The sequence below is a fragment of the Toxoplasma gondii genome, chromosome VIIa (genome assembly GCF_000006565.2).
Source record: "Toxoplasma gondii ME49 chromosome VIIa, whole genome shotgun sequence".
In the NCBI taxonomy this organism is placed as follows: Eukaryota; Apicomplexa; class Conoidasida; order Eucoccidiorida; family Sarcocystidae; genus Toxoplasma; species Toxoplasma gondii.
The window spans coordinates 1,193,426-1,208,650 of NC_031474.1; the positions used below are offsets into that span (position 1 = coordinate 1,193,426).

Below are 15,225 nucleotides of genomic sequence, written 5' to 3' on the forward strand. Positions count from 1 at the left end.
TCGGACGTGCGGCACTGCATGCGATGCGGCTTTGCGCCTCAAGTGAGCATCGTAGAAATTTGCCCGGGACGCGTCCTCGCCGCTGCGATGCCCTTGCCGTGAATTCCACACTGCAGTCTCATACTTTCTCCAGATAACTCCTCAATGTTCTATGGGATCTACCATCTCATTTTGATGACTTCTTGGACGGGGGAATACGACCCTGGTGCAGATTGTCTATCCCGAGGGTCGCCTGCCACACTCGTGGCTTGGCCGCCGTCTGATCGCGCAGCGCAGTTTGCGCTGTGGCTGACTAGCCGACTCGGCGTATCAACAACCTTGAAAGGACTTCCAGAGAGTTCAAAGCACGCTTCGTCAAACTTTGCTTTCTTTCAGCCAATCAGATAATGCGTTGTCAAGTTTTCGTGGATCCGACAGGTACAACCGCGTGCTCCCGCTGGGGATGACACTTTTCGGGGCTCCTGACTTCATGCAGTAAATGCCGCCGCGCTCGACAGCCTTTGAATTGACAGATGGTTTTTTGCATTTAGCGAATAATAGGGACTCACTTGTTCAGCTCTACTTTCTCAACACGACGAAAGTAGGCTTCTGGGGCAACGGGCCGCCTACGTCTTCTCTTCTTATGAGAGTTTCGCATGAAAGGAACTGCATCTACCGCCCTTTTTCTCTATCGATACACATTTTTCGGTGTGCGTCTGAAAGGCACACTTCCGCATCAAGTCATCTGTGTTTCCAATCACTGTTAAGTGTAGTTCTAAACTGTGTGAGCGAGGTTGTCCTCCACTCACTGTCCGTTACTCACAGTAGTTGTTGGCTCGCTGTTACAGCCTGTTCAGAAGGGAATCAAATTACAATTGTGTCGCTCTTGTGTTCCCCAAACCGGTGAACAAGCGAAAGCAAGGCGATCAAGAGGAGATGTCTACTTTTTTTGAGTAAGAGGACACGGACACATTCATTTGAGTGAGTCGACCGACCTCGAGCACCGATCACAAAACACACGCGTGGGCACACGTGCAGAACCTTTTGAGGGGGGTTGTGGCTTTAGGCCCAGCAGACAGGAGCCTATTGTACCTTCGTTTCGCCCGGGAGACACGAAGTTAAAGCGTGTTTCAATGCGCAAAGAATGCGCTGCCCTTGTAGAATTGGTGGGGAGGAAAAATTCCCGGACAGTGTATCGCCATCAGGAGTCTTTTGTGAGCGAAGTAAAGGGACTTTGAGCGGCGGATTCCGCTGCCACGGTTGTAACAAAGAACGGGAGACCTAAGAGATTTGCCGTCGGCCTTGCTTACAGAGGCGGGCTTCGGGATTCAATCAGAAGAACTACACGGAGACGGAGAAGTTGACGCAGAGCGAAAATGGATCGCAAACTGGATCGCAAACTTACCGTTGAAATTCAGCGGCGACCGCAGAGGTCTCAGACTAGCATGCGATCGACCAGCAGCTTGCGGGTAGACAGTGGTCCTAGCGACCCGAGCCAAATTATGAATACTCTGACTGAATGCTATGCGGTACGTTTCAGAAAACTACAAGATATTTCGAGGGGGGTTCGGACCTGAAGAGCCAAAACTAGTTTTTCTTCGGGGCAGCGTCACTCCATGAATGCCAATTGTGTTGAGACCTGTTACTCATTGACATCTGTTGCCGCTGTGGGTGGCCACGATTGCAAGTCTAGGTCGCTTCCAGGTATCGACTGCGTCTTGGAATTCCTATGGCGTTCCGTGTAGCATTTCAGTTCTCTTCTTTTGATCAGTTGCTCGAATTGGTTGGATGTCTGAAAATTCACTTTGCCTGACCCTCAACGCCAACTCGGATACTTGTTGACTTCCTACTAAATCCATTCGAGACGCTATATATAGCTGTATATTTGGAGAGGATGATGCCTTCGTCGGTCTATTTGGATCTTCATTTCACGGTCATCTAGTAGCGGCAGCAATGGATTATTTAGCTTCCTGAATTGCTTGTACCATCAGCCGGAAGATTTCGACGAGGCCTCGTCCCTGCTGATATGCAACTTTCCGCCCGGTTGCAATCCCTTTACGGCACGAAACTACATTACGTGGTGGGGTCCAGTTATTCGAATTGAACGCGCGCCTTCAGTGAGTCAAGAGGCGAACTTCATCGTCGTTTTCGCGGCGCCTGAGTTTGCTAAGGTACGCTTCACTGAGCTGTTTTACGAGCGACAGCATGTCAGTTTAACGGTGTCGGTACCTGAGGTACCTAAGACAACAGGTTCTCTCCTCCCGTACAATCAGTTCATCCTAAATGTCGGAAACTTCGGCAGAGCCCTTTCCACCCTTTCCACACTTAAACGGAATAGAATTGTGCTAGTATTTCTTCTGGACTCGTCTTCGCGAGATACGCGATATCTAACGCCGGTTTCAGGGTGGAAGGTGCTTGCTTCTCCGGTTCATTTGGTTGTATGAGAATGTATACACATATGTTTACATGCATAGGCGGATTCTTCTGTCGTTTCCGTTATGCAGCACAGCCCAAGCCACGAATGTCCCTCGACTGAACTTGCGGTTTTGCTTCGTGGTCTTTTCTTTGTCTCCACGAAGGAGGCGGGGGCAGATTTGTTTCTCGAATTTGTGTGACTGATATTTTGTGTTATCAAACTACAGAAGGTTCTTGATTGCTGTCCTATCGTCTACGATGATGGAAAGACAATGCTATATAGTCGCCGAGTCGACGACAGAGTCACAGTGTGGAAAAAACTTTCCGATTACTGGACCGGGGTAAGCATTCACGGAAGGAGCTCGCTCAGGCCACAAGAGCCACCCGGCTGACGCGAATCGGCAGCAGAAATGTAGAGATAAATGGCGAAAATGTTGCATTTTAGCGGAGATAGTGCGGTGTTTCGACTAACACACGCTTTGTAGAAGCAGCACCGTCCGCGTAACTGAATGACCATAGAAAAACAGCGACGTATACCCATATGTTTCTTTGAATTCCGTTTCTTTTTGCTTGTCTCCCATGGCAGCTTCTCGAAATTGTAGTGTTTTCTCGGGAGGCTTCTAGTGTGGGAGATTGCCTATTCTTTCTGTCTTGTCGCCTGAGTGTAAAGTTCTCCGCGAAGGGTCTTTTTCGAATTCTCACAAAGAGAGCCATTTTAGCGTTATCTCCATGCCGAAACATATCTGTCGAGGATGCCGAGAAACTGACATGAACGCCAGAGTGACTGTTTCTTTGCGTACAGCTTGTAGGATGACACTGCCAGTGCGTCGGAGTGTTGCACGAGACCATTTCTCCCGCATAGAAGCCGAACGCCGTAGTCGTGGCTGATCTCCGTGAGCAAGTGCTCAGAATTCAGGACGCTCTACGGCCGGCGAGTGCCAAGTTTTTCAACCAAGACCCCGACAGACAGAACGAAACTTTGGCCGTCTGAACCGATGCCTGTAAGGCAAGTGACACGCTCAAAGAAACAGACGAGGGACGAGTCACGGAGCAACAGCAGTAGCACCTATAGTGCTTGTAAAAAACTGACGTCTTTTTTTGCACCCCTTGTTACTGGTGGCAGCAACAGTCGTCGATTGATATCGCTCAATTGAAGGGTTCGGGGTAAGTAAAGAAAACGTTGGCGAGAGCCTGGAGGCGAACCTTTGGTGGTAAAAAGATTGCCTTAGCTGGAACATGCCGTGAACGTGCTACTGTCAGCGGGAACTGCGAACGCATAGTCCTGAACTCTCCGTTGTATCCTTTTCCGTTTCGCATGGCAGCGTCCGCTACGCATTCTAGAGAATGCCTCCGAGCACAACACTATTGCTAATCCTGTAAGGCCGCTGCAGGGCTTTTCACAGACGGCTAGCCTCTGCAGGAAAATTGGCCCGAGTGGGTCTCCAGACAGCAGCCCTTGAACCGTGATTTCAGCTCTATATGGCCCGTTTGGCATTACCAGCTTCGTGCCTTCCGGTAACTGGAATACTGCCTACAGAGTCAGCAGCCTCAAAATAGTGTTGTGAACTCCTTTGCTTAGGCGTCCGAGAACACCGCCCTGCTGAGCCGTGTCATCTCCATCGTTTTTATCTAGGGGATCCTGCAGGCTGTACGACGAATTTTTTCGCTCTTGCTGTGGCACCAGCGATTCCTCGTGAAGCCTTTCTTTGCAGAAGGAACAGGCACAAAACAACTGTATTATAACCGCTCGTTTTCGGTATCGTGGCCCCCGTGATGAGTGCACACACACCGCAACAAGGAACATACCAGCCTTTTGAGGAATTTGTTTGCAACATCGCAAGGAAATAAAGACGACCAAATCTTTGTCAGCAAAAGAATCTCTGAAATAGCTGGATTCCAAAATTCTACATCAAGGTCATTCCGTATCGAGGTTGTTCTATGCCTAATAAATCGGTTACTGTTATCAATCGCATTAACACATGGTGTTCAAGTGATTCTATTTCCACAATAATTGTCATCTTAACTCTGCTATGCTAACGCAGTAGAACTTGGATGGACATTCATGGTTGGAGCCAGTAATCTAACTCGTAGCATATAGTCCCACGCGACACGAAATACGCCTCAGTACTGACAGCGACATGCAGCACCGCTAGATGCTGCGACTAGTGCATCAGCTCGACAGCTACATTAAAAGGTACCAAACCTGAGGACAGACAAGAAACAGCTTGAGAATGAGAATGCTGTCCGTTCTATGGAGAGAAAAAAAACTGGATCTCGGTTGTCACTGCACTTCAGCCAAGCGAAGCTCTCCTACAGTTTCACAAAGTAGAGCAAGCGTGATGCTTCCGACGAGACCACGACGCATCGTGAGGAGAGTCGTTTAGAATGTGAGGTTTGAATTCTATTTGACAATCAGGACGACACGGATCAAATGTGCGGACGGAAGAATTTCTCCTCGATTTTGGCTTTGTCTTCATCGCGACAGAAAGCAGCCGCCAACGCAGACCGCTGAAGGTCCATAACATCGGATAGAGAAAGGTTATACGCCTGGCTAAGAACATGAAGTTCCTTCGAAAGTGATGTATCAAAGAGACCTAAAAAGGAAAGAAAACGACAGGCCAACACGCAGCGTGACTAGCATAGGATTAACCATGTGCAACGAGGTACCACAGCCCTGCACAAACAAGGCAACCCCTTCAAAAACGTGAAAATATTCTCTTATATACACGCTCTTCGCTCTCCTCATTAATGCCCAGAAATCACCTGTACAGAGCATGGTCCACCCAATACCTCACTCGGGTGAGACAGTCGCACCAAACGGCCCCCCTTAAGGTGGCTCCCATGGGATCCACTGTTGAGCCAGCGTACCAATGTCATCAGTGCAGATGCAAACGGCGTTGGAGAGCACTTTCTTGCCGTAGTAGTACGAAAAAGGATGGTCTTTCAAATCTCTGAGACACCGGAAAATCGAAGAACGGCACGCAAAGCGAGTCATTTTGAAAGAATTGGATGCTGACTTCAAGGTCCTCTAGAATAAGCAGCAGCAAAGCGAGATTGCACGGGAGGATTTTGTGCTCTTCAACCTGATTCTTTTTGCATTTGCCTTACCTCAGGTTGAGTGTGCACATGTTTGAAGAGGGGCAAATCTCGACGCAGATTTTTTCCTTGAGGAGAAACTCCCTTTGATCAACAGCCTGTGAACCCCACAGAGTTTCTCACAAAAGACGCCAAATTGACCCAGACACTACCAGTGAGTTTGAAGCTAAGGTGTGGGTGCTCTCCGCTGGGGTCTGGACGACGGAGGCTAGTCTTCACAAATTGTGGAAACTTTTTTCCAGAGTCCGGTCAGCTTGGAATATCGCTGTGAAGCACGGAAATACCATCCACCATACGCGCCACACAGACGCCTAGTGCTGTGACACGTGCACCTGGTCTCTGGTAGGGTCGACAGCACATCAGACACAATGAAGCTTACCAGGTAGCACCCATGACCGATACGGTGAGGTGCCAGCTTCAACACAGCTTTCGTCTCCTTCTCCGAACCTTCCTGCAAGAAGCCACACTGCAGTGACCGTTCCAAGAATGTCACGGAAGCTGGATGTGTTCCCCTTCTCTTGATGAGCAGGGTTTCTGGCTTTGCTGGCACAGTAGCCACAAGTTGAAGCAAAACAACAAGGTTGCAAGTCAGTCTATCAGAATTACCATGAACGCCTATGAGACACAGAAAATTCAACGTACCACTTCCGACGTGTGCACTGTGACCTTGAGTTTACCGTGGTGCGCGCCACTTGGATTCATCACCTCTTTTTCGAGCACTTCCAAGGCAGGCAAGATGTTTCCTTTGCGAGGATCGCCGGCAATATCCACTCCGACCTGAGAAACGTGAAAGATTGACAAGCCACAGACATGACAGAAGGCCTCGAGTATTGCCGCCATGTGAAGTGAAAGGCCAGTCTCAGTCCTTTCCTTGAAACCCAATGAAGCATGCTTCTGTGCCAACTTTCTCAACTACAGGAGGGACGACGTCCCGTTATGAGGATTTGTTCTCTTCACGCAAGCAATTTTGGATTATTTCACAAAGTCTGATGACGCTGACTATAAGCACCTCACTTCACCATGATGCCTTTGCAACAGCGGTCACCATCAGTCAGCGACTGTGTTTTCCCTTTACAGAGGCGACAGCTTTCGCCCATTACCTACAATCCACTCCGGATATTTCGCCACCAGATCGAGAATCTTGACAGTTTCTTCGCGCGTCTCGACTTCGCTTGTCAGCCGACTACGGTTCAAGGAGAGAATGAGGCGTACCTGAAGGGAAGCGAAAGAGACGACAAAAGGAAAGCTTCTGTTCCGTTCATAGCCTTCTAGAGAACAAAAGTTGCAAATATGTCTGATTTCACCCGACAACCGAAACGTTCATCGAGTCAACGCTTGCGGGAACTTCGATATCACCACAAAAGTTGCACGCTACACTCAGTCCGCATCTACTGCGACTAAAAAACGCTCCGGTTCGAAAACAGAAAACGGCTTTCCGACGAAGCTCGGGTCCTTCGACTGTCGAAAATTCAAATGATTTCCACGACAAATGCGTTTCACGATCTCTCGTTCGCTTCCGTCATGGAGCTGTGAAAGGGGGATGGATGCGCGCAGAACATGCCGCTCGCATCGTTGTGTGGGCTTCTGACACTTCGCAAGACCTACGATCATCGGGTACTGCTTCTCAGCAGACTTCAGCTCCTCAACTAGCAAGGCCACGTAGTTGTCAGGGTCGATCCCTTCTTCCGGAATCGTTTTCAAGGTCTGCGGAACAGCCAGTAACAGTTCACATACGAAGGAGAGCACAGCTGAGTTCGACGAGAAAGCGAATCACTGAACCTTAGGCAAATATTCGTTTCGGGCTCTCGATATCGTTTCTACTGAGATCACGATGCCGTTTCAGGAGAGAAGATACCTCGAGCGGCCGAAAAGCAACGTCCCCTCAAACCGACAAAGAATGGCACGCATGAGAAAATACTAAGTTCCCTCGCGGCATATGAGAGGTCCTGCAAACGATAGAGCTTCCCAATACACCCCGTCTCTCTTATAGTGACAGCTTTACGGGACGGCAGCCGGAGCATCACGCGGACACTTTGTCACTCAACGCCAACAAGGAAGACTAAAGACGGAGACTTTGCACGAATATTCACATGTTCACTCGAACACGACGACTGATAAGTAAAAGAGGGACGGGGGTTGCACAGCAGGCATCAAAGAAGGCCGGCAAAACGGAAAGGGAAGAACCCGGAGAAGGCAGCCGATTCGCCTCCCCACTTACTGTCCGCAGTTCTAGGTAGACGACGTTATCTTGACTGAAATCTTCAAGGACCCTCCGAAGCGCGTAAACGATGTCATCCTTTCGCCGTACAATTTCGTAGACGGCCGAAAAATATGCGAACGCGTCCCCTATGTCGATGCACTTTCCCTCGATCCGAGCGACATTCGCAGCTGCCTCATCTGCATTCGCCCCGTAGCAACTCTCCGTCGTTTGCTTATGCTCCTCGGCTGCCCTCTGTCGTATCTCTTCCAGAACGGGCACGCGGATGGATCCGAAGAGGTGGGCATGCAGCTCGATCTTAGGAAGAGAAGCAATTTCCTCAAACGACGGTAGAGTGGCGGATGGAGACATAGTGGACGCCTCGGGTATATGAACAGTGAAGAATGAATTCCTGGAATCCGCTGTGGCACATCAAGCGCAGTCGACGACCTTGAGGGACTCCCCGGCCTCCTGCAGATGTTTGCTCGCTTTTCCGTCCTGTAGGTGACACTACGCGAAGAACCCGACTTGAAAGGGAAAAAGACTTTTCGCGTAGACTACCGTCGATATTCGTCGTTTACTTCCAGTCTACCTCCTCGGGAAAAGCTGTTCATGTCTGCTTCTCAATTAAATTTCCACGCGATAAAAACCCTTCGCCTGACGAGATGAATGATTGCTAGATGAGGCGCGTGTTACATGCGCACAGAGTACGAACGCGGTTCTTTTCTAGAGTCGCGGAGGACGACTGTGCGTGCGGAAGAGGAATTTCTAGATGAAGTAGCTGTAGAAAACTTCAAAGACAGCGAACACATGTTCTGCTTCTGCTGTGTTTGACCTTGTTTGCACGGTAGAAGAGGCTCAGTGTGTCAGCGGTTGACGGGGCTCAACAGGGCCGTTAGTGATCAATGTAGGGAAGCGAGCCCTCATACAAACTCGGGTATAAGGAAAGGGAAGGCAGCGCCTGGCGCAGAGGGAAAATATCCCTTTGGCTCAGCCTCGCAATGGAAGACAAACGGACCAGCGCATGTGAAAACCGCCACGTTCTTAATGGAAGGGTGGACTAGTCTCCAAATTTGAAGCGAGCAATATCGATAAACCGTAACTATGAACTGGTCAACAGTAGTTTACCGCTGGTCGCATTCTTGCTATCAGCAAACTGGGCCGACATTTGGTCGGCGACTGCGAAGGCCACGTATTGACATACACAGACTCTGTATCCACAAGCACACATACAAAAAGACGAGCACTACCGGTATAATCGGTATGGATATGAATGTAGTAAGGTCCTTCTAAAGCGTATGTTGCTATGCATATCTGGGTATTTTAGGTATGGTACTCAGCCTTGAAGATGTTCTGCGCAGGCGGGACGTGGTGTCGCGATTGCCTAGGGAAAAAATACCTGTTTCCGTTACGGTGTCTTTCGCTGGATGCATGCGCACCGTTTGGCGTGCGGAGACAGTGACCCGCCTCTGTGCCGTCCCGCGAAAGGTTGTCCATGGGGCCGTTGCTTCGGATTGTGGTGAATTACAGAATAAAATTGTCACTTCCGCAAACTCCCTCTGGTATTTGTTCCTAAACCCCAGCACCGTTTGAGGGCAACTTGCACTCGTAGCTCAAAGCAAAGCAGACACGTTGCGTTTCGTTCGCCTCGCTGTTGAACGCGTTGCGTTTCGTTCCCCCCACCATTCGCCAGAGTACTCGCTTCTTGTGTCCTTGGAGGGGCGTTTGTCTCTTTCAATTCTCTCTGAAGGAATTAGTGTCTCACTGAGGAGACCCCCGGGTCCACTATATCGTCTGGCTGTGCTCCGCAGAAAGAGGCGGACTGAGAAATCTTTGCGGCGACTGTCGACATCACTGGCATGCGCTCTCCCTGTTCTGGCGGAAAGAGCTTATTCGAGGCGTTGTCTCTTGTGTTTTGTTGGCGTCCTCGCGTTTGGCCGCGTGTTCTCCAGTCCGACGCTTCGCAGAGCCGACACCAGTTTCTAAATTCGTACAGACTACCCGGCACGAGTCCTCATTTCAGACCTGTCTCCACCATGGCTCCTCCCGCGGGCGACGTCGCAACTGAGGCACCTGAGAAGAGACAGGCGAATGTGAATGGAGATGAACCGAAGATCTCTGCCTCGTAAGTGGAGAGTCCTTCCTATTTTCTTGTGTCGCCAAACAAAGAGGCAGCTGAATTGTAGCCCCGTGAACATCAGTCGTCCCACTACAGAAAAACCGAGACGCGCTTTTCGTGCTGATGCGCTCGCACGCGGCATGACGTGGAGGATTCATTTCCTTTGCTGCATCTCCGGGTTGTCTTGTGTGTGGCTCAGGGAGAGAAGACGCCTGCGCAAGGCAGAGCAAGCTGCTGCGAAGAAGGACTCGAAGCAGCAACAGCAAGAAGGCAACAGCTCTCCGGCAGTCAACAACAAGGCCCAGAAGCCTGAGGAAGAGCTGGACCCGACTCAATACTTCGAGAAACGGTGCCATCTTGTGCAGGACCTCCAGCGAAAGGGTGTTCCCGCGTACCCCCACAAGTTCCAGGTACCAATGTTTTTCAAGCGCCTAAAACCATCACCCGGACCCAAGGGAAAGTCTTTCTCACAGCGGCACCGTTCATTTTGCGGTCAAACCAGAGAAAAAACTGGCGGACCAACGGCACTGTTCCCATTCCACATTTTTGCGAGATATGCTTGCGTGTTGGCATATGGAAGACTTCGGGTTTCCAGGATGAGAGAACATGCAGGAAGACGACTCGTGCAAACAATTTTTAAGGCGTGGCTATATTAAGGCGCAGCAACTGTAGCAGTTGGCAGGCTCGCTGAAGAGAACTGTGCCACCAGTCTCGTAAATGCTGTTCGGTCATGGAGGTTGTGCGCGTTGGGTTGGCTTTACGTTTGCAGGTGACCCTGACGATTCCAGAATTCATCAAGATGTACGGTGGTCTTGGCGACGGCGAGCACCTTGAAAATGAGGAAGTTCAGATTGCGGGTACGTTTTCTTTGCTGGTGGGGAGAGGGTCTACGCTGATGTTCGAGATTGAACATGACAGGATTCACACTGAGGACGAAGGCAGGGCGGTTGTCTTCATTTCGCATCACTTCGGGGGAACTGGAACGGTGATGGCACTTTTCAAACGAGACAGTGTCTTCTGCTCAGAAGGACGGAACGAATTCTGTAGGCGCAGCAAGTGTACGTTCCCGTCTGCGTATGTTGGCCCGTCTTTCACTGGCAGTCTGTTTAACAATCAGCTTCGTGGGCCAAGGGAGAAGCCCGCTGGTCCTTTTCATAACAGAATAAACCAGGGTTGCTTACGCAAAAGATTTTGCATACTTGCCTTTGCTTTCTCTCTTTCAAACAGGCCGTATCTCGCGTGTCTCGGCTAGCGGACAGAAGCTGCGCTTTTACGACATCCGTGGTGACGGGGAAAAGATCCAGGTCATGTCGAATTTCAGTTATCACGATGAGAAAGCAGGGGACTTCTCAGAGGTCCACAACCGATTCCGAAGAGGAGATGTTATTGGTAAGTTTCTGCGCAGCCGTCACTGATATAGATCTCAAAGACAAGTGCGGCGGTTCCACATGTAGCCGTTCGAATCGCAGTCGACCCTGGATCGCTAAAGTGCAGCAGGTGCTGCACGTGCACACGCGTAAACATGAACAATGTAGTTCTGGCTCTCATATTTATACAATTGTAGATTATAGATAGGAAGCAAACTGTCTCCGTGCTTCGTGGTCTCTCTGCTGTTGTCCTGGTCAGGAATTCGCGGCTTCCCCGGCAAGTCGAAACGCGGCGAGCTGTCAATCTTCCCCCGTGAAGTGACCCTGCTGAGTCCTTGCCTCCACATGCTGCCGGAGCGCAACTCTCTGAAGGATTTCGAAGTCCGCTTCCGTCACCGGTACCTCGATCTTATGGTCAACGACGAAACCCGCAAAACGTTCCTGATCCGGTAAAAAGAAATCAAGACTATCTAAGACGTGGTGCCCTGCTGTCAGATGAGTACCGCGTCAAAGAACAGACGCGAGAAATCGATGCAGTTCACACCACAGGACAGAACTGGACTTAGGCCACCGGAGGAATCGCCACTGCACACCTGATTGAGTCAGCAGAGGCTGCTACTTTGTGACGAGTTCATGGAACCCTAGGCGAATCGAACACGAAGCAGGTCTTTTTCGTGGTGGCCCCTGAGAACGGGGAAGCTGTGGAAGGCAACGGGGCACGAAGGTTACCGTTGGTTTTTTGCAGGACTCAGACGGCGGCGCCATCGCCGACTGGGACGCTCTGATTCAGCGGCGAAATACAGCTCGTTTGAGCTCGAAGATGAGCACTGTGCAAACCGATTCTCTGTTGAATGGCTTTTCCAAGAGGCGATGGAGGTAGATGCGCTTTTTGTCGATCGAGGCTCTCGCTGGAGCCACGACAAAACCCGTTGACTTACCTGGTTGCATTCCGGTTCGGTGCTTCTCGAGATGCTCACTCAGCACCATTGCAGTGTTATCGAAACGAATCGCGGTGAAATGTGGCGATGGGTGTGGGTTCTCAGGTCCCGGATTGTCAACTACTTGCGCCGCTTTTTGGAAGACCGTGGTTTCGTAGAGGTCGAGACTCCGATGATGAACGTTATCGCCGGTGGCGCAGCAGCACGACCTTTCAAGACGCACCACAACGACTTAGATATGGACCTGTACATGCGTATTGCCCCGGAATTGTTCTTGAAGATGCTCATTGTGGGCGGCATGGACCGTGTATTTGAAATTGGCAAGAACTTTCGAAATGAAGGGATCGACATGACGCATAACCCAGAATTCACCGCTTGCGAGTTCTACTGGGCCTACGCTGACTACAACGACCTCATGAATTTCACCGAGGAACTGGTGTCGTGTAAGGCTTGTTTCTAGACGCACTGCGCAACATTGTGGCATGGGGAAAGTGCGTCACTATTCATGGAAACGATCACGTCCTCGTTTGTATTCACAGAATGCTTCCGCAACTTGATGTGACATCTGGTGGCGGCGGAGCTTCAGAGTTTAAACTGAGTATGTCTATGTGTTTAGCTGTTTCCCAGAGCGTTGGTTTGTCGAAGCCAGCCCTGAACGGAGAGAATGACGCAGCGGAACTTTGTAGGCGAAACATTTGTATGAAGGAATTAAGAGGACATCAGGCTGCTCGAGTGTACCATCAGGAAATCATGATGGGCGGTCTGCGTCCGCGTTGCTTCTGTGATCCGTTTTGTCCTGAGCATCTTATATGCGTATGCTGACTGTGCTGGGCTTAAGAGGATCGCAGTGCCATCGAAGGCTCTCGACTACTTTTGTTTGCGCGGCTCTGTGTTGTGAACCTGAAGATGTCGTGATGGCATCCTTTGAGAGGCATATAGTTTTGTTGTGACGAGATTATGGAACGTCGTACAAGGTCCTTCTGCTTTCTCTGCAGCTATGGTAATGGCGCTCCATGGGACCTACCAGATTCAGTTTCACCCAGATGGCCCAGGCAGCGAGCCTGTAACTCTCGATTTCACTCCCCCGTTTGCGCGTCTGTCTATGGTAGAGGAGATTGAGAAGCAGGCGGGAGTGACGCTGCCGCGACCACTGGATGGGGATGAATGCATCGCCTTCATGAAAGAACTGCTGATCAAGAACAAGGTGGATCTCCCCCAGCCTGCCACGAGTGCGAAGCTGCTCGATGCTCTCTGCGGAGAGTATGTGGAGTGTCAAGCGCGGACAAAACCAGTGTTCATCACAGAGCACCCGCAGATCATGTCCCCGCTGGCCAAATGGCATCGGTCAAAGCCCGAGCTGACAGAACGCTTCGAGCTGTTCCTAATGGGGAAGGAACTCTGCAATGCTTATACCGAACTGAACGATCCAGTCAGGCAGCGTGAATGTTTTATGGACCAAGCAAAGGTAAATGTCATATCGAGATGCCGAAGTGCTTGCCTCGTGTAGCAGACGCATTTGGGCCAGCAGAAAAGGCCAGCATGAGGCATGCAACCAGTGGTGTTGGGCTGCGTGGCGGGTGACAGTTGCGGGTAGGCGGGTCAGGTGCGGTTCCCAGACGAAACCGACGAAGCGCGGCAACTAGCGTTGTTGCTCACGGAAGGGTTACCCGATATTACTTTGATTCAAATGTGTCAGTTTCCAGGCTGTTTAGCATAGCCACTTGATACTCTTTCAGATGGTTTGCTTTCTCCTGGAAATCCGTAGGAGCTATGCCGCCCTATGAAAGGGAACTTTTCAAGATTTTCCATTGTGTTGCGTTATCAGGCGAAGGCAGCTGGCGATGACGAGGCCACTTGCATTGATGAAGTCTTCTGCACCGCGCTGGAGTACGGCCTGCCTCCCACTGGTGGCTGGGGTATTGGTATCGACCGGCTGACAATGTTCCTGTCGGATCACAATACCATCAAAGAGGTCATCCTGTTCCCTGCAATGAGACCCCAGCCATTGGTCGGGATACCAGGAAAACACGGATCTGACGCTGGAGCCCCCGGCGAGGCGTCTGCTCCGGCACAGTAACTTTACGGTGAGCCATGCTGCGTTACATCTTGTTTATGGAAGCGGATATGGATACGTATGAGAAGCCTTCGATGTCACTTACACGTCGGCCGCGGGCGAACTGATAGCAATCTGTTACCATCCAGGTGAATGTGGCTGCAGTTTGGCCGCGGAATCGAATGCAGTTTTGATGCCTGCAGTCCACAACAGTGACACTGATGCATCTGCGGTATGTCCCGCTGTCGGTCAAGATTCAGCGCTGCCGGCCAATCACCGCATAGAGTTGCTCGTATAAGGGAGGTTTCTCCATCGCGAATCACTGGTCTAATACAAAGGTATTGCTCTGACAGTAATTTTCCTTTTTGCAGGCCGGTGACGCAACGCATGACGTGCACATCAGACCGCAGAGCAGCAAAGGAGACGTGGAGAGTCAAGCGGATTTAATCAAGTGATTACTCAGTGAAATCGCTGCTCTGGTGGCGCGATGCTGGCAAGAATCCGATACCGTATCCTGGGGGTTATGCGGAGCGGGTTGACTGAAAGGGCATAGTGAAGTGTGTGAGCGTCTCCTGAGGGGAGATACACTCTTTGAAAAGGGCGTTCTGGAAGCATTACAGGTTTTGGCTGGGTAGGCCGCTTCGCAGGCACCACGTTAGACTGTGTCGTCGGCACGAGCACAATAGAGGCTTCCACCTAGCGTTTTGTTCAGCGGTGCTTGACACGGGCTTATGTTACTGGGGTAGAGAACCTCAGCAGGCGTATTTTGATAGCATTTCGTTCGAAGGGGCTACATCAGCATTTGATGGATTCCCCCTACCATATGTGACTAAGCGCGTTTTCCGTGATCCGCACACCCTTCTCATCTCGTGGAACTTAGCGGGCGGGGGGGGGGGCGTGGATGTCCTCTGCATGCAAGAGTGTCTTTGGAGGCTGTTCTTATTTCAATATGTTCTCTGGTGATCTTCCATACGTGAGGTGGAAGAAAAGAGTTAGCAAAGCAGAGAGCGGCAAAGAATGGCTGGTCCGCGCGTGCTGACTGCTGTTGAACTTGATGTGAA

The 15,225-nt window shown here is 50.7% G+C and overlaps 3 protein-coding genes across 3 annotated transcripts; 2 read left to right on the forward strand and 1 right to left on the reverse strand.

The window, feature by feature from the left end:
- The first annotated feature begins 120 nt into the window (after positions 1 to 120).
- TGME49_205730 (hypothetical protein) lies at positions 121 to 4,179 on the forward strand. Its single transcript, XM_018779349.1, has 4 exons — positions 121 to 1,508; positions 1,971 to 2,150; positions 2,622 to 2,735; positions 3,197 to 4,179. The coding sequence occupies exons 1-4, from the start codon at positions 1,356 to 1,358 to the stop codon at positions 3,206 to 3,208; spliced, it is 459 nt and encodes a 152-aa protein (XP_018637259.1). The 5' UTR covers positions 121 to 1,355; the 3' UTR covers positions 3,209 to 4,179.
- A 20-nt stretch (positions 4,180 to 4,199) lies between these two features.
- Positions 4,200 to 8,329, reverse strand: TGME49_205720 (Adenosine/AMP deaminase domain-containing protein). The gene is made up of 8 exons (XM_002367762.2): positions 7,709 to 8,329; positions 7,096 to 7,194; positions 6,595 to 6,702; positions 6,133 to 6,267; positions 5,870 to 5,941; positions 5,503 to 5,588; positions 5,263 to 5,345; positions 4,200 to 4,988 (listed from the first exon to the last, which is right to left on the reverse strand). The coding sequence occupies exons 1-8, from the start codon at positions 8,057 to 8,059 to the stop codon at positions 4,822 to 4,824; spliced, it is 1,101 nt and encodes a 366-aa protein (XP_002367803.1). The 5' UTR covers positions 8,060 to 8,329; the 3' UTR covers positions 4,200 to 4,821.
- Positions 8,330 to 9,213: 884 nt separating this feature from the next.
- On the forward strand, positions 9,214 to 15,001 carry TGME49_205710 (lysine-tRNA ligase). Its single transcript, XM_018779348.1, has 9 exons — positions 9,214 to 9,812; positions 10,006 to 10,216; positions 10,576 to 10,663; positions 11,034 to 11,195; positions 11,433 to 11,622; positions 12,217 to 12,554; positions 13,107 to 13,576; positions 13,937 to 14,195; positions 14,536 to 15,001. Exons 1-8 carry the CDS (start codon positions 9,547 to 9,549, stop codon positions 14,186 to 14,188), a joined length of 1,977 nt encoding a protein of 658 aa, XP_018637260.1. The 5' UTR covers positions 9,214 to 9,546; the 3' UTR covers positions 14,189 to 14,195; positions 14,536 to 15,001.
- Positions 15,002 to 15,225: the final 224 nt, after the last annotated feature.

Bases quoted from the DNA above. Each gene is read 5' to 3' on its own strand.
- TGME49_205730 (XM_018779349.1), top strand. From the start codon at position 1,356: ATGGATCGCAAACTGGATCGCAAACTTACCGTTGAAATTCAGCGGCGA. The intron at 1,509-1,970 runs GTACGTTTCAGA...TTGTACCATCAG, and splicing joins CTCTGACTGAATGCTATGCG to CCGGAAGATTTCGACGAGGC. The intron at 2,151-2,621 runs GTACGCTTCACT...ATCAAACTACAG, and splicing joins CGGCGCCTGAGTTTGCTAAG to AAGGTTCTTGATTGCTGTCC.
- TGME49_205720 (XM_002367762.2), bottom strand. From the start codon at position 8,059: ATGTCTCCATCCGCCACTCTACCGTCGTTTGAGGAAATTGCTTCTCTT. The intron at 7,195-7,708 runs GTAAGTGGGGAG...GCTGTTCCGCAG, and splicing joins TCTACCTAGAACTGCGGACA to ACCTTGAAAACGATTCCGGA. The intron at 5,942-6,132 runs GTACGTTGAATT...GGCTTCTTGCAG, and splicing joins CAGTGCACACGTCGGAAGTG to GAAGGTTCGGAGAAGGAGAC.
- TGME49_205710 (XM_018779348.1), top strand. From the start codon at position 9,547: ATGCGCTCTCCCTGTTCTGGCGGAAAGAGCTTATTCGAGGCGTTGTCT. The intron at 10,217-10,575 runs GTACCAATGTTT...TTACGTTTGCAG, and splicing joins CGTACCCCCACAAGTTCCAG to GTGACCCTGACGATTCCAGA. The intron at 13,577-13,936 runs GTAAATGTCATA...TTGCGTTATCAG, and splicing joins GTTTTATGGACCAAGCAAAG to GCGAAGGCAGCTGGCGATGA.